The 21,912-nt window shown below is 42.4% G+C and overlaps 1 protein-coding gene across 10 annotated transcripts in view; it reads right to left on the reverse strand.

Moving 5' to 3' along the window:
* Positions 1-1,524: 1,524 nt before the first annotated feature.
* DAGLA (diacylglycerol lipase alpha) overlaps positions 1,525-21,912 on the reverse strand; it is an 88,179-nt gene continuing 67,791 nt past the window's right edge. For all 10 annotated transcript variants that reach the window (XM_053396863.1, XM_053396892.1, XM_053396845.1 and 7 more), the window contains 14 exons: positions 20,988-21,122; positions 20,223-20,300; positions 18,938-19,062; positions 17,912-18,068; positions 17,542-17,625; positions 17,307-17,384; positions 15,885-15,965; positions 13,926-14,068; positions 13,047-13,115; positions 11,594-11,666; positions 9,184-9,380; positions 8,053-8,182; positions 7,544-7,722; positions 1,525-7,329 (listed from right to left, as the gene is read on the reverse strand). In XM_053396863.1, coding sequence (XP_053252838.1) covers positions 6,402-7,329; positions 7,544-7,722; positions 8,053-8,182; positions 9,184-9,380; positions 11,594-11,666; positions 13,047-13,115; positions 13,926-14,068; positions 15,885-15,965; positions 17,307-17,384; positions 17,542-17,625; positions 17,912-18,068; positions 18,938-19,062; positions 20,223-20,300; positions 20,988-21,122 — 2,457 coding nt within the window. In that variant the 3' untranslated portion in view covers positions 1,525-6,401. The remainder of the gene's footprint in view (positions 7,330-7,543; positions 7,723-8,052; positions 8,183-9,183; positions 9,381-11,593; positions 11,667-13,046; positions 13,116-13,925; positions 14,069-15,884; positions 15,966-17,306; positions 17,385-17,541; positions 17,626-17,911; positions 18,069-18,937; positions 19,063-20,222; positions 20,301-20,987; positions 21,123-21,912) is intronic.

Consider the following 21,912-nt stretch of genomic DNA (forward strand, 5'->3'; position numbering starts at 1 on the left):
ACGTTCAACTCATGTGTGACTGTATATATGTGCAGTGCTGGGAAATAATTAAATAACTTGATTAAAACTGCAAAAAGGCACAGAAAGTGCAAAAATGGCCTGAAAAGAGTGGGGGAAAGTGCAAAAATGGCGCAAAAAGAGCAGTGCCATCAGCGGCAAGTGAATCTGACCCACAGCCAAGCACTTGGGGGCACTAGTGTTTACACACACACCCTTGCCATTGTTTCCAAATCATCCTCCAGCAGTGAGGACGACTGAGAGCCATTGCTAACATTCATACCAGTCTGGAAAGTGCTGCTGGTTTTTTAAAGGGTTTTTCAGTGGTTTCCAAAGGTTTAAAGGGCGTTTACAGGCTTTTAGGATGGTGTTCCCCACTATACGTGATTTCACATATATGTGTGGTATCCTGGGATGTAACCGCCACGTAAGTGGGGAGGTGCCTGTACTTCTAGACCATTCTAATTCATTATAATCATCATGTGACACAGTCACTGTTTCCCATTTTACAGATGTGAGTGAGACACAGAGCACATGCTGACTAATATGGGCCTTGAATCTAGTTCTCACAGATCTTTCTTTAACCCTCATTGGATAACAGTGCCACAATAGGAGAATCTTCTACTTGAACATGTGGTAGCTTTACTTTAGTTTGTATATACCACAATTCTTTATGAACTGCTTCTTAGATTTGACATAAAGGCCTCTACCAACAGATACATTTTTGATGTATGAAAAACTAAACGAAATCATGCACTGCAATCCTGAATGAAAATCAGATTTAACAGCTGCCTTACACTGAGTCAGACTATTCACCCATCACTGTCTTACACTAAGAGGCAACAGTTCCAAAAGTTTTTCAGCCCTGCTACCTTAAATTAGAGAAGGCAGGAATTGAATCTGGAACCTTCTGTATGCAAAACATGTGATTCCCCACTGAGTGATGGGTGCATTTTTGTCTCCATGAAAAGATCCCTACCACTACATTCTTCAAAACAACAACGTGGAAGACTGAAGATATACATAAGCTGGTCACACTCCCCTAAATCTGCCTCTGCCAGAGTAAACCATACTGGGCTGGATGGAACAATAGTCTAAGTATAAGGCAGCTTCAGATGATCAGATATGTAGGATTTCATCTATAGCACTATATGTGTGCTAGCTCCAATTCAGCTCCAGTGGCACATACATCCTACCCTCACATAATGGGTGAAGGGACATTCAAGTTGTTGCCACCACTCCTTTTAGGCAAGCAGGGCTGCTTGAATGATTTAGTGCTAGCTTGTTTTTGAACAAAAAACAGTCAGATGATTGCTCCAGTAGTGAGCTGCAGACTGTGTGTGTGTGTGTGTGTAACCCCATAAGTACTTAAAATTATGCTAAGGGGAAACAGTGTGTTTTTCATAGGTTGTTGTTGTTTAGTCATTTAGTCGTGTCCGACTCTTCGTGACCCCATGGACCAGAGCACGCCAGGCACCTCTGTCCTCCACTACCTCCCGCAGTTTGGTCAAACTCATGCTGGTAACCTCATAGGTACTATTCCATAAATCAGGGGTGGCCAACTCTGAAGAGACTGCGATCTACTTTCAGAATTAAAAACTAGCAGTGATCTACCAGCTTTTTGGGGGGTTCAGCTCAAATTTGTTGAGCTTTTTTAAGGGAGGAGAAAAGCCCCTAAAAAGGGACAAAGAGGTAAAGTCACTCACAAAAAGATTGCGATGGATCAAAATAGCAGCACAGAGAAAGCTCTGTCTCTTCCCTTCCAGAGATCATACAACAATGGAGGGTGGGGTGAGGGGGCAGGGCAGGAGTCAGTTTTAGCCATGCTAAGGAAAGGGAGCCAGAGATCGACCGTGATCTACCAGTAGGACATCCCTGCCATACATATATGTGAAACTCATGCAACCACATTTCATGTGACAATCAAAATAACTATAAATATCTAGCTGGGAGAAGAATCACATTTCCCAAGCACAAAATGCTGAAGTCTTGAGAACTGGGGAAACACAGCATCCTTGCAATGGAAGCATTCCACTGGACGAAGTCCATAGCTTTGAAATGTGGAGAAAGTTAGACAACCTTTTGCAGCAATGAGATGCACCCTGTGCTAACCAGGATGAAATGTTGGAGACATAGATGTAACATATTTATCAACAGTATAATCAAGTGGGGAAAATCAGATGTGGAATGTAATTGTTTGAAGAGGGAAAAGGTACGGAGCAGAATTAGATAGGAAGTGCCAGACAGAGTTGAAAAGGACAGAACTTATAAAAGCTATTACCACAGGTTCTGGTTTTAAGTTCCCACTCCGCAAATTCAATGCATGTCTCAGCCCAAAAGCACTTAAAAGGACTGACATGGCATTGTATGTGTATTTGGGAAAGTTTGGAAGTACCCTCTGTTGGAAAAGAATGAAAGTGCTCATCATTAGTCGCTCTGCTAGTAGGAGAAGTAGTTCTCCCAGCTGGGAGATATCTTTTGTTAGGGCATCTTTGGCAAAGCTGCATCAGCATCTATATGGGGCCTTTGATCACCTATTTTAGTTTTTAAAGTCAACGAAAACCTCTGGGAGTGTGAATTAATTCGCTGCATCTGCTCTAAAGCTTCAGCGGAGTGTGCAATTCCACCCAAAATCTACTAGCCCACTGACGCTGGGTGAGTAAAAGGGTTGCAGTGACTTTGCTACAACTAGGAACTGCTCAGTTAATGGCTATTGCTTCAGATACATTCCTAGCACTGAACCGATTGCATATTGAAGTTCTAGATAGTTTTCAAAGGACAGTCTAAACACCCAAGGTGCTGAATAAGCAGGGAGAGGACACAGCACCTTGGGGATGAAACCCAGAGGCAAAGCCATGAAGGAGCTTTTAAAGCCAGGTAGAAGAGTTGGAAAACCAATTTATCAGAGCACAAGCAGGATGCAGTGTGCGTGAAATAGGTACCAACATGTTTCAGGGGTAAAACTCAATAGAAACTCAGTATGTGTGTCAGTAGTATGGCATTTTCTAGTTCTTTCCTATAATTACAAGGGATATGGGGTATGCTAAAAATAAATAAAGGTGTACTTGTGGAGTGTTGGTGTAGTCATTAGCCTTTTTAGTGTAAAACAAATTAAGTGCTAGAAGACCCATTTTTTCAAGAAGAAAAAGACAAATAAGATGCTGTGATGTAATGCAGCAAATAAACTCAACTCCCATTTTTATACTTGCCTCTCCTGCTGAGTGCAAGCATTTGATACACCTGAATCTGTGTATTTTCCTTCTTCCAGGCATAAGCCCAACAGTCACAAAAAGCACAGACAATCTGGGACAAACACAGTTAAGACAGTCTGATTCCTGCTACCAGTGACAAGGAAGAGGATAACAAACACTCTTGGGATACAATCAAACAGCTTTAAAAAGTAACAAAACCCATGAAAATGACAACGAACTGGTGCTCCGGTCAGGCACAACATTGTAGTGCAATAGCTTGTTGCATCATTCACAATCTGATCACCACCAAATGAACATATTCATCTTCTCCAAGCACAGCTGTATCAACAGCCTCTCAACCTGGTTCTCCAAGCCTAAAATAATCATCTCAGGCAGGGGTGGGGGACCTGTGGCCCTTCATCAGCCCCAACCAGCATGACCAACAGTCAGGGATGACGTAGTCCAACACAATCTGGAGGGCCAATGGTTAGCCATCCTTGTCCTAAGGCAGGAAACTGCCTGCTCTCCACCTTCGCAGATTTTCAGATTCATACAGTAGATATGCTGCACGCACAGACACCCTTCCCTCCCCCCTACATTCCCATGACCCACAAGAGCTGGGAAGCTTCCTTCTTTTCTATTTGTAAAGTGCTTTGAAGTTTAAAGCGCTCTCTAGGTGCTAAGTATTTGCACTGAATCATAGCTTGATTCACAAGGCAGTGCTCCTCAAGATTGGCAGACTGATTGGAGTGGCATCCGCTGCTCAAGCAGCCTGTCCAGTTTGGTGAGCTTAACCTGCTGTAAGTACCTGCAGCTTAAACTCTGCAACACCGCTGCATCCCAAAAGATCCTCATAAACCATGCAGTTTATTATATGCTTTGTCCCAGAACTATATATTCCTGCTGTGTCTTCCTTAAAGAAGCATATTTTATCAGTCTAGTTCTGGTTTACAGTAGCCTTAGTCAACTAACGTGAACCAATACAGCTGCTATTGAAAAAATGGGAACACTGAAGAGCTAAATTATTAAGACAGATTGGCTCAAGCCTAAATCATTAAGATTAATTGTTTGAAAACTGGAATTTTATCAATAAAAACCTTCTGCACTTCCAATGAAAAATTGTTTCAGGGTAGAAAGGGGGGGTTTACTCTTCTGTCATGTTGACCACCAGCATTAGGCCCCAAGTCACAATTGCCCTGCATATTGCAGAATCATTTAATGTTATGCGGGTGTACTATCTTACACCCATGTATTTGCAGTCCTATCCTATGCAAGTTTATTCAGAAGGGAAAGTCCTGTGGAGTTCAATGGGGACTGGTTTCCAAGCTAGCATACATAGGAGTGTTAAAACATGAAAGGCAACGAGTCCCTAGAACCTCCATAGGAAACAAAACTAAGGCTGCAACCCTGTACTCACTTAGCTGGCAACAAAGACCACTGAGCTCAGTGGGACTTACTTCCAAGTAGACACATACAGGATTGTGCTATTAGTCACCAAGAAAACTGGAAATTCTCCCACTCGTTTCCAGTTCTTCCAAACAAGCAGCCTTTAAACCACAAAGAGGCACAAGTGGCTAGAGCTTGCCAGAACCTTCAGGGTGCCCTTTGTTCTGGCAGCCTGCTTGGGGACCCGAGGCCGCAACCTCAGGGAATGTGCCAAGTACCTTCTGGGTTGCCATGCATAGGTCATATGCTGTGTATGGCACACGAGGCTGCATGCTGAAGAGGCCTATGGTAAGAGTTGTTCTTTCACATTAATGCTACATTCCGATATGATATGACTTGTAGGTCACAATATGCTTAACTTCCTACATAAAAATTATTTCACTCCTAAATTTCATCACTAGAAAATACTTGCAATTTTACACAGTGCCGCCATGTTGTTGTGAGAAGATCTCAGACATGAGCACTGTTGCAGGACTAGTGGCTGAGATGCAATGTCGTGAGTTGTTCTGATGTGTAGTTGGGTGATGCTGATAAGCCCCTGATTGTAGAGTGGTTGAAGGAATGCATATGAACAGGGTTAATCCTATCACCCATCATTAATTTCTAAGAAGGATTTGTAATAACAATGCTTCTTAAGGACCCAAGTTGAGGGAGAGATGGGAATGCAGAGAGAACATTTGTCCCACTCAGGCAGGTGTTTCTCATACACTTAGTAACTACCTCCCCAAAATGCTTAGTAGCTTTGTAAACATACATGAGACTTCAATGCACAATATACCAGTAAGTCCATCTTTTCCCTGAACTCAGGGACAGACCACCATTGACCTTATGTGATGCTGCCAGTGAATGCAAGATCAGGAATGGGGACAGACTGGCTCTGGGCACCATTATGTTTTGGGGAATAATATAGGGCACTGGCAAGCCAAAAGCTAGTTTAAACCAATTGATTCATGCAAATAGAGATGAAAATTCTGTCAGATAAAGCAAGATTGTCACTAGTTCATAGTGATCTGGGGAGCTGTGCAATGCTGTGAGACCCAAAATACCTCTCATCCCCTCCGCCCCACCCTCCAGTACATGTACTTTCTTCTCAGAAGAAGTCTGGTTATCATTGAACACAGAGCTAATCAGGGGAGCAAAACACCCGAGCCCCGGCCCAATTTTCACTGCACCCAGTCAGGATCGGGAGTGGGGGACTGCATTCCTCTGGAACACAGCCTTAATGGCTATAAAACAGGAGAGTGTGTCTGCTTATTTTTTTAAAAAAAATCACAATGATGACAATGATGGACAGGTGCTTGAGTCAAACATGATACGCTAGTGCAATAGGGCCCAAAGTCACAATCTCCTTGATTCAGACACAATTCCAAGGACATTATCTGACCCCTCGGCTTATGTAGCTCTGGTCCTCTAGCCTGTGGACAGTAACTTCCTAATTTCAGCAGGAAAGGCAGAGATCCTGCCTCCTTCTTAAAAGAAATATGCTGAGGTAGGGAAACCAGTCGTCTAACTTCAGTGAACAAGGTCCTCAAAAAGCAGCAGGCTGCGTTAGGCAGTGATTTTCTCCCTAACTAAAGAACACAAACCACGGTGTGGCATCCTTCGTGCTGACCTCCACTGTGGCGCCATTAACAAAGCACCTAGGAAAGAATGCCACCTTTCCCCATGCATCTTCCACAACTCTCACCTGCCCAGTGACCAGGTCCTCCACGTTTTATCCCATGACTCAAAGCATGGGATTGGCTATTTGGGCCCTTCTCTCCTACACTAGAGGGCTGAGATCATGCAGTCCTCTTGTTTGGCAGGGCTGGTCATATTGCCAGTGGGAGTGGAAGTCCGGATTTTGTCAGTGGCCAGACATTCCTGGCTACTCATGCCTGTAGGAGTGAGGTCCATAAGCTCTCCAGAAGAACTCAGAGGGAAAGAAGGGGAAACTGATATGCCTGAGGAGGGATCTGTTGAGCCCGCAAATAACCTGGGGGGCTTTGGGACTAAGTTGGGCTCATACTGTGCTCTTAGCAGGATCTCCTGATCACTGACAGACTTGGGCATCTCAGCAAAATCACTAGTGCTGTCCGATACCATCATGCAGTAGATGTCCTGGAAGGAGCTGCTTTTGCTGTCCAGATTAAAGAGGCTGTCTATAAACTCGGCAAACTCCAACACTTGCGGACTGGGGTCATCACTGAGCCTCCCGTTCTGGAGGGTCAGTTCCTCCTGAGCAGTGAAGGAAACGTGGTCTGCATCGCTGCCAGCACCGCCGTCACTGCAACGCCGCTGAGGAGTGGTGTCTCCACTGTTGTGCAGGGCCTCAGGAGGCTGAGTTTCCTGGGAGTGTTTGGAGAGGCTGTCAGCAGCAAGCAGCTCTGTCCGTGAGCTGAGGGAGGGGTTTTCCTCAGGGATTGCTGGGTCGATATAAAAACAGTGAGTCTCATCTTTCTCCATGACTGCATGGAGGCTGGGTGAGCCGCGGATGCTACGAAAACCAGAGGAACGCCTTGAATCAAAGCTGTAGATGGATTCATTATCCGACAGGCTCTCCATTGTAGCAAGAGGAGCACGCCGGTCCTGCAGTTCAACAGACAGGCGTTCCTTGGTATCTAGAAGCAGCAGCTCCACAGGATCCTTCTGCACTGGAGATAGAAGCTTGGTCTCATAAAACCCTTCCAAACTGATTTCAGAGTGAGCCTTACTCCTGCAAAAGGAGAAGACAAAAATATGAGACTAATACAAGGCTACGCTATGATCTCTTGGAACAAGCTACAGAAGAGAACACCGCAGATACAACTCCTCATTTATGACATCACGATATCCACCAACACCACAGCAGTTATCACATAGCAGGAAGGAATACGTCCATCAGGGGTCTTTAGTAGATCTTTCTAGAAAAATCAGAGCCACATCCTTACTTAGTGCTGCTGTTCCTTCTGTCCACTACTATGTCTCCAATTCCAATCTGCACAGAAGGCCTAGGCAGAGGCTGATTCTGGAAGATTAACTCCGGGTTGAGGTCCACTTCTGTAGGACTCACCATCACTTTGGCTGCAGAAAGCAAGGCTGTTTTGCCTTTGTTATAATTCTCCAGTACCTGTGCAAAATAAATTGGTAGAAAACAGTTTTCTTCAGTTATCATTTCCAACCTAACCTCACTGACTTTTGACATAAAAGTCAAATGTCCCACAGCGTGCCTAAAATGGATCACAGTATCATGTTATATCAGTGCTTTTGATTTTCAACAAAATTTTTGTATGTAAGCCTCACATTTTGCTGGACTACATTTTGCTGGATACACAATCCCTTCATCATAATGTCCGTCCTTTTCTTCATCCGTGAATCAGTTTGTTCAGCTGTTCAGCACAAACTTTTTGGTTCGTCTTCTATCCCCTCTGGTACCTCCCCAAATAATGCCCATTATTACCTTGTTAAGACCCTCCATGACCACATAAGGCAGGTGTTCGTGTAGCATTGCTGGGGAAATTATCACTTCATTAAATGCTTTGTTGTCTCCCCAAATGGCGAAGTATGTGGGTTCCTCCTGATCACAGCAGCTGGGGGGAAAGTCAAGAAAGGCACAGTCATGGGAAAGCAAGCAAATTAGAGGGGGAAGGAATGATGACCCCAGAGAAAAAACACTGGGACATACAGTGGGGCTGGGTGTGGGGGACATCACTCAAAGGACCCAAATGAATAACAGAACACAAAGGCAGTTCTTTCAGGCCCATATTCTAAGGCAGAAGCATTCATATCACATCTTGTCCTGCACAATTAACTGACATTATGAAATGCTATAATATGGGACCAGCAGAGAACAGAAACAAACAAGACTCAAGCAGTTATCTCCTGTCATCCATCTCTTTTCCCACTACAGTGCTCCTCTACTAAGTACCATTTCAGGCAGGAGCTAAACTGCCAAGAGAATAAAGCCACAGGCTTCTGCAGATACCTTGGTATCATGGCTATATTCCCAAGGTTAAAATGCCATCAAGAGTACCTGGTTATTACATAATTTTGTCATTCTAACGCTCAGCTGCATTTCCCATTTTTTAATTCTATAACTTGGAATGTTACATTCAGCAGACCTGGCAAACAAAACTAGCTGCATGTAAATGCATACATAGAGGTTTTTTAATATTAATTGTTTATCCTTGATGAAATACTCATTGACTGCAGTGAACTACCTGGCCTAATCTTTGGTTTAGTGAGTGTCTTCTCAGTTTGGGTCAATTAGTCTCCCACCCAGATGTAAACCATCCTTTGTTCCTGGTTGGCTTTGCTTTGTGGTTGGGGGAGGGGGACGTGGCAGTTGAAGACCCCAGCAATTTCCACTCACCACGGCTGGTACTATGGGATAAATGCAGAGCACGTAAAACCAAACTGGAGTTCCCATGGGGGAAATTTAATAATATCCATTTGTGCTGCACTATCAGTAAAGGTGCCACCAAAATTACAAGTTAGAAACTCTCAGAAAATAAGATCACCACCACCCCACTCTGGCCACCAAGAAAGCCCATCAGACAGTTTGCTGAATATTATCCCCAGCTCTACCCACCAGCACTGTTCAGCAGGATGATTGTGAACAACATGAATGATGCGCCCAGGAGGATAGAGTGGTGTGCTTGCTGACAGGGCGATGGTTAAGTCGCTAGGATGGGTCCAGAGGCGGTGACTGGTTACGGAATTCACTTCTTGCTCTTCAGGGAGCTCAGACTTGGGAATGCATTTTGTGGCACCCACAATGATTCTCCACTGTCCAAGAAAAGAGAAAGGAAAGGAGGACTCTGAAGTAATGCAATTAAGTGCAAGGCTGAAGTGCTGACATTATATCATGGTACAAAGGGGAAAAGTTGAGAAAACTTCACATTAGTATTTGGGCTGATTGTTGTTGTTTTTTTTAAAAAATGCATTGTGTTCCCATTTGACACTCATAATGCAGAAAAGAAGGCAGCAATCACACTATGGACTAGATTCCTTGGTTTGTATATTAACAATAATAAAAACATGGAAAAACAGCCATCTCTCTCTCTCTCTCTCTCTCTCTCTCTCTCTCTCTCTAGCTATCTATCTATCTCTATAAATCACTGAGCATATGTGATTATGAGTTCATGCATTCAGAGAAGAAGCTAGTGTTCATCTCTAAGAAGCATCTGTCACCCAGGTTTCTACTTTGAGCAAGGACAAGTAGCAATCTCATTTGAAGGAGAAAACTTCCAATTTTGGGGGGCAACTAGTGATGTCATAAATCTGATCATTTGTGAGCCAACCAATTACAGTTATACCTTGGAAGCTGAATGGAATCCATTCCAGAAGTCCATTCGACTTCCAAAACATTCAAAAACCAAAGCACGGCTCTTGCAGCCAATCGGAAGCCCCATCAGATGTTTGGCTTCCAAAAGAAAGTTCGAAAACCGGAACACTCACTTTTGGGTTTCAATTGTTCAGGAGCCAAAACATTCAAGAACTAGGCTGTTTGAAAACCAAGGTATAACTGTACTTATTAGTTATAGTTCAAATTAGACAGAAGTTTGGGGTTATATTATTGTAAGAAAGAAAGGAGGGTAGTTGTCCAATAGGAAGTTATTAACATTTAGCAGGCAGTGTCTCAGGCAAACTCCCTCTCAGCAACAGTGATTAAGACATGCGAAATCTACAGAATCTAAATATAGGGAAAATATGATAACCCAGTCTGGTGACTTTCCAGGCCTGACATCACACACAAACAGAACTTCATTTGATCAAAAAGAATACTAATGTTAATATATAGAACTGCATCTCTCTTTACCTCATCAGAATAGCACCGTTTCCTTTTAATTTTGGCTCCTTTCCCTGATAGTGTATTTAATTAATACCTTCTCTTGTCCTGCATACTGAGCTATCCCAGTATCACACAACACACAAGAAACAGTTACAGAGTTTGCTTGTGTGTTACTTTCCCAGAGTAAACTTTTAAAAATGTGTTATCACTGCTGTGCAAGTGTAACAGCCTTCAAAATACCTTGTCTTCTTAATGGCATATTAATGCAATTGAATAATTGTGGAATGGGCAAATAAGAAAAACGATAATGGGAACTACCTTGAAAATAGATTCAACTAAGAATACCATCACCTTTTAACCCAGAGGGAATAGTCACAAGGGGATCAAGGCAGGCACATGTCAAACTATGCCAATATGCCCCAACTGGCCAGAGGCTAAATTATCAGATTTCTAACTAATTACATTTCACTACAAATGGAATTCAGGTAGTAACAGGAAGCCCCTCTCTCATTTGAGACAGTTTTTAACAAGGAAGGTAAGAGGCTACATTAATCTCTGGCTGTAGCCCAGACAGATACACATGAAATTTACATTTAGACTGTGAATCTGCAGTAAGGCAGACAAGGTCTAATCTTAAAATAACTAGGATTAGGTTGCTTATGCCACTGCTGTTATCATGAATTTATCATAGACCTGGGACAGCAGCTGATGAAACATGAAGTCCTAAACAAATAAAGGTGAAGCAGTAACCTTTTCAGCTACAGTCATACCTCATGTTACATTTGCTTCAGGTTGAGCGTTTTCAGGTTGTGTCCCACGGCGACCCGGAAGTACCAGAAAGGGTTACTTCCAGGTTTCGCCACTCACGCATGCGCAGACATGCAAAATAACATCACGTGTATGCGCAGAAGCGGCAAATCGCGACCCGCAAATGCAGGTTGCGTTCTGCCAATGTTGCGAACTGGCCTCCAGAATGGATCCCATTTGCAACCAGAGGTACCACTGTATTTTAAGAATGCACGTGACACAAATAATTTAATTTCAGATAGACTTGAAATCTTTCTTTATTATTTTACATATTAACCTGCCTTATTTTCATATCCTGCCTAATCTGGCTAACAGGTTAAAACATCACAATGGAAATATATAGCAACCTCCATTTTAACATCAAAAGCCTAAAAACACAAGAGAGTCCAACTCTTCTTACCTTTGGTTTGTTACTTCTCTGCAGAACATCAAGAAGCTGCCGGCGAAATCCCTCCAGTTGTGAGAGCCCAATCCTGAAGGATAAAGAATATCAGATGCACTGATGCAGATATAACTATTATGAGGAGCACATACAGGAAAGTAAAGAGAGATGGGATCAGAGTAGACTTACCCATGGCTCAGTATAAGGCTATTTTATACAAATATACTGAAGACAATTCCTAACCCGTTAGAAAGATATGAGCAGATACATTACAGATAATCCAACGAGTAAGTGAATAATACAGTAGGCAAACTACTTAACTAAAACTATAGATAACAAAAAATATGACACAGGGTTGTGAGGAGTCAATACTCAAAAGGGAAGCAGGCTATCAAAATCCATTTAACCAAGATAATGATTCAGAGATTTTAGATCCCATATGACAGGTAAAACAAGCAAACTAGGAAGACGGAATAGAAGTGTGAAGTACCACTATCCAGATAATCATAGATAAACTTCTACATAATGGGTACTGAACTTTTTTTCCATCTCAGGCAAAGAAAAGCAGGCAGCTTCCCACTCCAGCATGGAGAGACTGCAGTCTTCTCTGCCTCAGATGCGTGGAGGAGCATGATCTACATGAGGACAAAGGTACACTTGGATGATTCCTCCCTTCGCACCTTCCTCTCCACTGCCATCTCAATAAATTTGGTGATGGGAGGCATTTAGTGGAATAATAGTTGGGGCATCCATGCTAACCTCATGGAAGGGCTGCATGCCACCCATGGGCCACAGATGTGTGCTAGGACAAAGAAAATGCAAAAGGATATGAGCTTTTAACATAAAAAAGAGCCAAGAACCTTATACACAATTGTAAGGTGGTGAGAAATGAAAAAGCACACAGGTAAGCAAGAGATGATAATGCACATAAAACGATACACAGTACACAAGTGTAAGATGACACAGTTCACATACTACAGAGATGCTAGGCAGGAGTGAGGTGACAACACGTATAGCTCAAGATACAGTGCAAAGATGGAAGATGACACGGAAGATATAGCCAGGAGACAATTCACAGGTGTAAGATGGCTCAGAAGAGGTGACCTGGGAGAGAGCACAAATGTGTAAATGACAGCACAAATAACTAAGGAGATGGCAAATAGATGCCAGATGCCACAATGAACATAATTGTGGAATCAGAATATTCACCTTTTTCAGTAATACAGGCAACTGAGAGATAGGGGAGGGATATGCCAATACACAAGTATGCAATACATCAATGAATGAGTCCAGGTAAAAGACACAGCAATACATGTAGCTAGGAAAAGAGGGACAAGCAAGACGGGGGTTGAAGATTGGTAAATAGGAAATTGAGACAAATGTGAATTGGGATCTTTCAGAAAGGAAGTGCAGAGCTTTGGTATAAAACAAAGAAACACTGAAACAAGAAATTTCAGACTTATTGACTTGCCTGGGGACTAGGTCTTTGCCTAGCACAACTGCTGTAACAAACTCTTTGGAGTACTCCATTGCATCCTCACTAGAAGGGAAACAAGAAGGAACTGGTGGGATTTCATTGTCAGAAAGGGACACAATATCCAATTAATTCTCTGAATCATAAATATCCAGTTTCCAAATTTATAAGGCTGGCACACTACCTGTTCGCTAAACCAACAGCCCCCACCCCCACCCCGGTACTATTCTAGAGATACAACTCTGAAATATACTCCAGTGTGGTAGCCCAAACGTGAACTGGATCACCAGAGTATTCATCATATGTTGTACTTCATATGGGCAAATCCAGAGTGCATTTGAGAAACGCAGAAAGTGAAGAAACACTACATTGGCATCTGGGTGGAAACATTTTCATATAATGAGAATGAGAGCAATACCAAAATGCCCACCACCAATATATAACTAAGCTAGCCCACATGAGGCTTAGTAGTAGAATGTGGTCTTAATTCCAAATAAGGAACCCACGCCCCAGATGTGTCACAAAGAAAAGAAACTATAGAAATCAATTTCTTTCAGGGTTAATTGACCTGTGATTCCCCATCCAAATACACTGATATGATTTACATTACTACTGATGTATTGAACAACTGTGGCCACAGAGTCTGACATCATAGGCATCCCTCTGGGCATTCAACAGAAGCAACTCCTATCTGTGACAGGGCACATCAGAAGTTGACACCTGAGGGAGGTCAACATCCTGTTCTTAGCTTTCATTTTTTTAAAAAAAAATCCTTAAACCTGAAGATGCAAGCCTGAAAATGCACAGAATAGGCCTGCTAAAATCTCAGATGCTATGGCTCCCCCTTCCCTTTATTTAATAAATACAAATACTTACCTTAAGAGGCCACCTGGGGGAGAGTAGGCATAGCACTTTAGAGTCGGGTACTGAGGACGCAGCAGGAAGGACAGAATGGCAGCTGTGCCTGCCCCTAAGGAATGGCCCACAACAATTAGGCCGTAGTGTTTTGTTCCTCTGCCCTACAAAACAAAAAACAATTAGGTATTTGCATAATTTGGCAATTCATATCAAATCCTTCCCCCTTTAGCTAAAATATAAGAGAGTCTAATGTGATTCTCATCCCAGCCATAAACTCACTTAGGTGGCCTTAAGGCAAGCCACTCACAGATTCCTGCCCCAAATCTCCAATATGGGGAAAAAACCTTTGAGTATTACAGTAAGAGAATGTATGTAAGGCACTATAAGGTAAAGGTAAAGGTACCCCTGCCCGTACGGGCCAGTCTTGACAGACTCTGGGGTTGTGCGCCCATCTCACTCAAGAGGCCGGGGGCCAGCGCTGTCCGCAGACACTTCCGGGTCACGTGGCCAGCGTGACAAGCTGCATCTGGCGAGCCAGCGCAGCACACGGAACGCCGTTTACCTTCCCGCTGGTAAGCGGTCCCTATTTATCTACTTGCACACAGGGGGTGCTTTCGAACTGCTAGGTTGGCAGGCGCTGGGACCGAGCAGCGGGAGCGCACCCCGCCGCAGGGATTCGAACCACCGACCTTTCGATCGGCAAGTCCTAGGCGCTGAGGCTTTTACCCACAGCGCCACCCGCGTCCCCACTATAAGGCACTATAAATGCACTCAATTATAGGATAAATATAAAAGGCAAATCTTGAGCTCCTAAGTAAATTACAAAAGTCTGGAGCCACAGTCTAAAGAACAGCAGGATTAATTCTGAAAACAGACTGATGTGAAAGAAAGGCAAAAAGATTGCAGAGCACTCCAAGGTTGCGTTATCTATTTCTGAGTTGTGTCATTTTTACATGTTTTACTTTTCATTCTGTTCTGCAATTTTAGAAGGCCCTCTCAAAACACACTATATATTTAAATACATATTTAAACACAAATTTATTTTACTTAAAAACAATATCAAAATGTGTATTTTAATATGCTTGAACAGCTAAGGACTGTATCTCAGCATTAGAGAAGTGTTAAAATCCTGTGGAAAGCTAAATTCCAATTTGAACATTAGTCCAAGATGTGTGAATCAGATCATTTCATTTATTCACAAACACTGAATTCCTTACACATCCTTATAGTAGGCTAATTCTTCTTTGAGCACTTCCTGAAGAACATTTAGTACAGTGGTACCTCAGGTTACATATGCTTCAGGTTACAGACTCCGCTAACCCAGAAATAGTGCTTCAGGTTAAGAACTTTGCTTCAGGGTGAGAACAGAAATCGTGCTCCGGCGGCACGGCGGCAGCAGGAGGCCCCTTTAGCTAAAGTGGTGCTTCAAGTTAAGAACAGTTTCAGGTTAAGTACGGACCTCCGGAACAAATTAAGTACTTAACCTGAGGTACCACTGTATAGGCAACATACACATACTCTGTTGTCAAAAGAATTATAGATGTAATGATACAGCTCACAATGTAATTTGCTTTATAGAACAGAAAGGTCAAGTTGTTCTTTATGTGTGCACACGTGTGCAAAATTACTTTATAATTTATTGCAAGTCTCAAGCAAGTCATTAATGTGGAAACTGATTTTCAATTGAATTTTACCAGTTTTTAGTATCTTGGAATAAGGTGATTTTCCTGCCTTCCTTTCCATTTCCTAACTTCAGTGACTTATTTCCCCCCCAACACTGTTTCCAGTAACTGTTCAACAGAACAGTAAATTATTCATCTGGTGGCCAAGGGCACTGAACAGCTACAAATGTTAGAAGTGTTCAGATGTTGACATTGTTTCTAGTAATTCAGACATAATGTTCTATAGTTAACAGAGGGACGTGGGTGGAAATATGAACCTATCTCCTGACCACAATGCACAGAAGCAAAGCCTCACCAAATCACGCCCAAAGGCCTGAGAGAGCACCATCTCCTGCTCTAGTTTCTTTTTGATGTACTCAGCAGACAGCACCATCCCCTAAAAGGAGGAAGAAAGGACAAGTGAAAAGGTGAGTTTTAGCACAGCTGAGTGGCCTGCATTAGCACTTCAATAACATATCTGATCATACTCAAATGATCAATGTGCTCTTAGTTTTTCATTTCTTTTTCCTTCAGACCCTCCCTGACTCCTCTTTCCCCCTCTCTCCTTGGACCATTTAAAGGGCCCTAGAACTATGAGGTCACTCACCATCTCCAACATCAACCAGCTATTGGTGAAGTGAGCTCTCAGTGGCTGAGGATCATGTCACCCATGGCCAGTGGCGTAGCGTGGGTTGTCAGCACCCGGGGCAAGGCAAGTAATTTGCGCCCCCTAACCCGTGGATTTTAGCACTCGAGTCTCTTCCACTAGATTAGCGCGCGCGCCCCAGATGTTGCGGCCGGTGCGGCCGGGCCCCCCTGCACCCCCCACGCTACGCCACTGCCCATGGCTGATGGTTCTCATGGACATCCTGGCTCAGCAACCACCAGGGGTAGGAGGGCTGTTGCACAAACCTATTCCTTTTTTCTAAAAAAAGTCTTCTTTCTCCTGCTCTAACTACATGTGTCAGAGATAAAAAGGGCATGTTCCACATTCTTCAGTCCTTCTCTAATACCTCAGCTGTTTTCCGTCTACTGGTTTTTTCAATTCTAGCCATAACCAGAAGGGTTAATATTCATTCCATGTCCCTTACATTGGCACTGTGCTTTCTATAGCCCAACACAACAGTTTTAGTAATAAAAAAACCCCCACTATATCCTTAATTGATTATACGCTTCCAGAATTTCCTTTTTTTGACATATCTAATATATGGAAAAATAATCTGATTTTTCTCTCCTGCATCTCCAATGCTTATCACAGGGGCCATGCACCACGTACAGACCATTTTGTCATGGTTTCTCTTTATAGTTGACCTATACTGATAATTTTCCAGGCTTAGCGTGGTGTCTTGCATTGGGTGTGGCTGCAAGACCGCAAATGGTAATGCTGCCTCATCAAGCACAGAGCCATTGTGCCTCATTGTAAACCTATTTCTCAATGCAGTAGCTTTTATGAACATTGGCTTTTTTGAATTCAGTTCTGCAACAGTCAACTGTTTTCTGGACTCCAGCAACCTTGTGAAGTTATTACCAGGTGTTGGTTCTTGATTTTTTTTAAATTTGACTAGCAACTTCGACGCACTTGCATTGTTACTTTTTCAGTAGCGGCACCTTACAGTTATGTCATGTCCTTCATGAAAGGATCACAAATCATTTTAAATCATTTGCTTTCAAGAGGAACTGAGAAAAGAGAGGGCTGAAATTATAGACCAACTAGGTAAAATAAGAAAGCGATGAATACCTTGTGTCCAAGCCAGGTTCCATGATGACCTTCCACAGGGAGACGCTCAGCATCTCCAGTCAGGTCAGTCAGAGCATCCTGGAGAACCAATTGTATATTAGAATGAATCATAAAATGCTAATGATACGTTTCTACAAGAACAGTGCAATGTGAAATGTGGAAGCAGAGGATTCCTAGGAGCCTAGCATGAAATGGCATCTATTGTGAGACTGAATAGGGCAGGACTCAACATTACCTTTGGGGATAAAGTTCCTCGGATACTGATGACCACTTTCTTCTTCTCATGATCAACAGCAACGTAGAAGGGAGTTTCATAGACCTAAAGGAAATGCAGCATCACATCAGTCTTGCCTAAATATAGCCTTACTGAAATGAAGTGATTTTCATCCTCCCAACAAACAAGTAAAACAGCTAGCAGATAAGCCTTCAAAGGACAGCAGCACCCTTGAGCTCAATCTACTTGAGCATACATAAGGCGTTATCTGTATATCACTGATAGTAACTTCAGGCTATAAATTAGCTGCTAGACCTGTTGGCTTAAGACATGGCTCTGAAATGCCCCAGAAATGTCCTTCAGAGCAAGGAAGCTCTTAGATGGTCCTTACCGCATCATGACAGGAAGTGTACACAATGTCCACAGAGCTCATGTTTTCATCAAGAAAGTGGCGACGGATGGCGATAGCATTGCAGCCACAGCAATTATCTTCCTCAATTGTGACACCAGGTGCATAACGTGGCCGAGAGGGGCAGAGACAACAGCATCTTTAAATAAAAATTACAGGTAAATAACATTTGGAAAGGAATGGAAAAAGAGATGAAGGATGAAAGAGAAGCAATAGAAGAGCCTAGCTTACTGAAGACATTTTTACCTACACAAAATGCCAGCTCTGTTTTCATTCTGGAAAAGATAATATACCAGCAACCTAAAAGATAGCTCTGTGAATTTATAGGATAAAGGAAGAAATGGGTAAAAATTAAAGAGAAAGACAACAGGTCAGAAAGGAGAAAAGAAAAAAGAAATCAGACTTTATAGAGGCACCAGGACACTATTAACTATTTAATAATGCAAGTTCAGTATATCTGAGATAAACCTTAACTATCTGCAGAGTTGACATTATGAATATGTGCACTCAAATATAATAAACCTTCCAAACCCTGATTTAGGCACTTAGGACTACAACCTGTGCATGCTTACGAAGACGTAAATTCCACTGAAATCAGTGGACATCCTCCTAAGTAAACATGCATATGAATACTCAAAGGCCTATTAAGGAATAATGAGATGCTACATGGACAGAAATGACATTTCATAGGATCACAAAATTGTAGTGTTGGAAGGGATCCCAAGGGCCATCTAGTCTAACCCCCTGCAATGCAGGAATCTCAACTAAAGCATCATAGAAGTAAATGTGGATAGGATAAAGTTACTTTGTAACCTCCTTGAAGTGATATACGTACAAGCCATTTTTAAAAAGCAAAGGCTTGTGTAGGCCAAAAATGAGACTACAAAAATGGAAGAGAGAATGAGGAAAGGGAAATTAAGGATTTACTAAAGAAGACAAGGAACAATAAATACATGAGTAGAAAGTGAGGAGGAAATGTATACAGAGACAGCCTGGGTGAACACTTACGAGCAAGATCTGGCCAGGCGACAAAGTCCACAGGTAGGTTTCCTCATCAAATACATGGGCCAGCCATAGGCAGCCAAAGCAAAGAGCATATAGTAACAAACCTCTTTGTATCGCAGCATCTCTTGCTGGAGGAAACAAGAGATATTTAGTGTCCTGATGGCATCATTGGAGATGTCTCCCTCTCACTCTTTCAATATCAGTTCCGTACCCCACAAAATACATTTTTTTTATTTGTTGGACCTTCAAACCCTGCCCTCCCTTCCTTCCAGGCTTCTCTAGTTGAAAGTAACTACCTACAGCCAAAGGCCTTTTTCAGACGCGACACTAACTCATATTTTAGAGCAGGGGTAGCCAACGTGGTGTTTTCCAGAAGTTACTAGACCACAACTCTCATCACCATTAACCATTGGCCACACTGGCTTGGGCTTGGGCTCTCCTGCCCCCAATCTCGGGGACAGCTGAAAGGAGACTGGAAACACTCACTTCTGCTTTTAAACTACATGAAGTCCCACATTACATCCAAATCAGGGGAATGCTGGTTCATTTAAACCACAAACATCATTTAAACTAACCCAAGGTTGCACCAGGTTCAGCTGTAAAGAGGAACAGAAGTCAATGCATCTGAGGCTCTTATTCCCACAGCATGAAGACAAAAAGGGTTTGGGCTTCTTGACTGCCTAAGAGGTTTCACAAAGTGAAAGTGCATTTGTACTTCCTTTTTCGTACTTATTTTTTAAGGTACATTATTTAACAGGACAAGGACTTTATCCCTACACTGATAAAGGGAAGAAGGCACATGTGGCTTGAGAGGTTATGAATAGTTTGGCCTGCAGGTAACATCCAGAGCATCATACCGCTTTCATTACATAAAATTGGGTTGGGAAAATTAAATGCCGAGCAATTCATGCTGCCACTTCCAGCTTTAAACAAGGCTCTGTTCTTTTTGCTGCAGCATACTAAAAGGCCTCTCCAATGCTTTTTTTCTAAAAAAAAATGTTTAGGGGTACTCTCATTTTGACTGAAGAAAATCACCATTTTATAGTTCAAATTGGGAAAATAAATACAGTAAATGGACAAAAGTACAAAGATTCACAAAATGTTTAGGGTTATGCATCCCCCTGCATCCCCCCAGAAAAAAAAGCACTGGGCCTCTCCATTTTTTACTGTTCTGATTAGAATAAAAGTTTGCATTAAAGGAAATACAAGGTGACTGATTTATTGGGCCTGATAAGCTAGTGTGCACTCTGCAATTATGTCAAAGTAGCATTAGAGTCTGATGACTTACTGAGTTTTTCAGGTCCAGATATTTAGTGTTCCTGGTTACTGGCATCCCCGACAAGAAAGCTAGAATATCGTTGTTTGCCTGTTAATCACATAATAAGAGACTGAGATCATGACCCTGAAACATTCCATTTGCACTCAGGGAGAGGGAAACCCCAATTGGCTTGGATCACTGTTAAGCAGAAACAAGATTCTCACTGTATTCTGCCAAAGTTTCATAATTCTGTTTGTCTTCCTAACACCTCCACTCTAAAGCCTAGAAACATGAAAATTTTAAAATTGTTTATTATTATTTATATTGTTATCTTGTTTATATTGCTATCTTGTTTATATTGTTATTATTGTTATTTCAGTTTTGTCCTCCTTTCTTCCATCATGGAATTCAAGGGGGTAATCCATTCAGACACAGACCAGACCTGCTTAGCTGAAGCATGGTGGTGCCTCAATTGCCTTCAGACTATATCCTGGGACTGCTAGTTTTGTAACATCTTGAAGTTTTTGATCCCTAAAAATCATGATTTCCCACATTCCAGTACCAAGCTGTTTGTGAAGTTTATCAACGAAACACTGAAAAATGCATGTTAACATTTTTTCATTATTGGTCACTGGGAGGTGACGGACTGTTATATCTTAGGGATAGCTAGGCAAAGATTTAGTGATTCCCCACTTCTGAAACACATGACAATAGGTGATTAAAAGCCAGATAAACACATCAGTAACGTCTGTATTTCAGCAGTGAAAAAGCACAGAAAGCAGTCTGCATACTCACTTCATCCAGTACTGCACTGCGTTTTGCCCTCTGTCGTTGGCGCAGAAGTACCAGGCCTGCTATGATATCAGATGGGACTATGTCAAGATCTCGGAAAAACTCAGCAAAGAGATATGCAATTTCAGAGTAGGCATCCTGAAAAATCCCAAAAGGGGAAGATGATAAATGAACTTGTAACAAGCAAAATACAAAGAGCTAGTATCAATCACTGGGACTGAAAACGTAATTCTCAGCTGCTGTTCCAAAACATCCACTTTGTTAGCTAGGTTAGAACTGGCTTCCACATCTCATTCTAATTTATTCTTCTAAGAAAATAATTAATGAAGGATTTATCACACTTTTCCTCTAAGGAACTCAAGGTGGCATACAAAGGGTTACCTTATTTTATCATCATAACAACCTTATGAAGTAGGCTAGGCTGAGAGATAAAAGCCCATTTCACAGGCAATGCTAAGAACAGGTATAACAACAAACAGCAAACAATAACAACTTTATTATTTATTCCCCTGCCACTCTGGGCGGCTAACAGTACATATGAAAACATAGTAAAACATCAAACATTAAAAACTTTTCAATACAAGGCTGTCTTCAGATATCTTCTAAAAGTTGTGCAGTTCTTTATTTCCTTGACATCTGATGGGAGGGCATTCCACAGGGCGGGCGCCACTACCGAGAAGGCCCTCTGCCTGGTTCCCTGTCGCTTCACTTCTTGCAGTGAGGGAACAGCCAGAAGACCCTTGGAGGAGGACTTCAGTGTCCGGGCTGAATGATGGGAATGGAGATGCTCCTTCAGGTATACCAGGCCAAGGCCCAGTATACCTAAAGGAGCATAATACAAAGACCAAACAAGGTTTAGTCCCAGATAGTAAGCAAGATTGGGGAAGGAGAGCTATTCTTCACTCTGGGAACCCACATATTTGCATGT

Source organism: Podarcis raffonei, chromosome 1, assembly GCF_027172205.1.
Source record: "Podarcis raffonei isolate rPodRaf1 chromosome 1, rPodRaf1.pri, whole genome shotgun sequence".
Classification (NCBI taxonomy): Eukaryota; Metazoa; Chordata; class Lepidosauria; order Squamata; family Lacertidae; genus Podarcis; species Podarcis raffonei.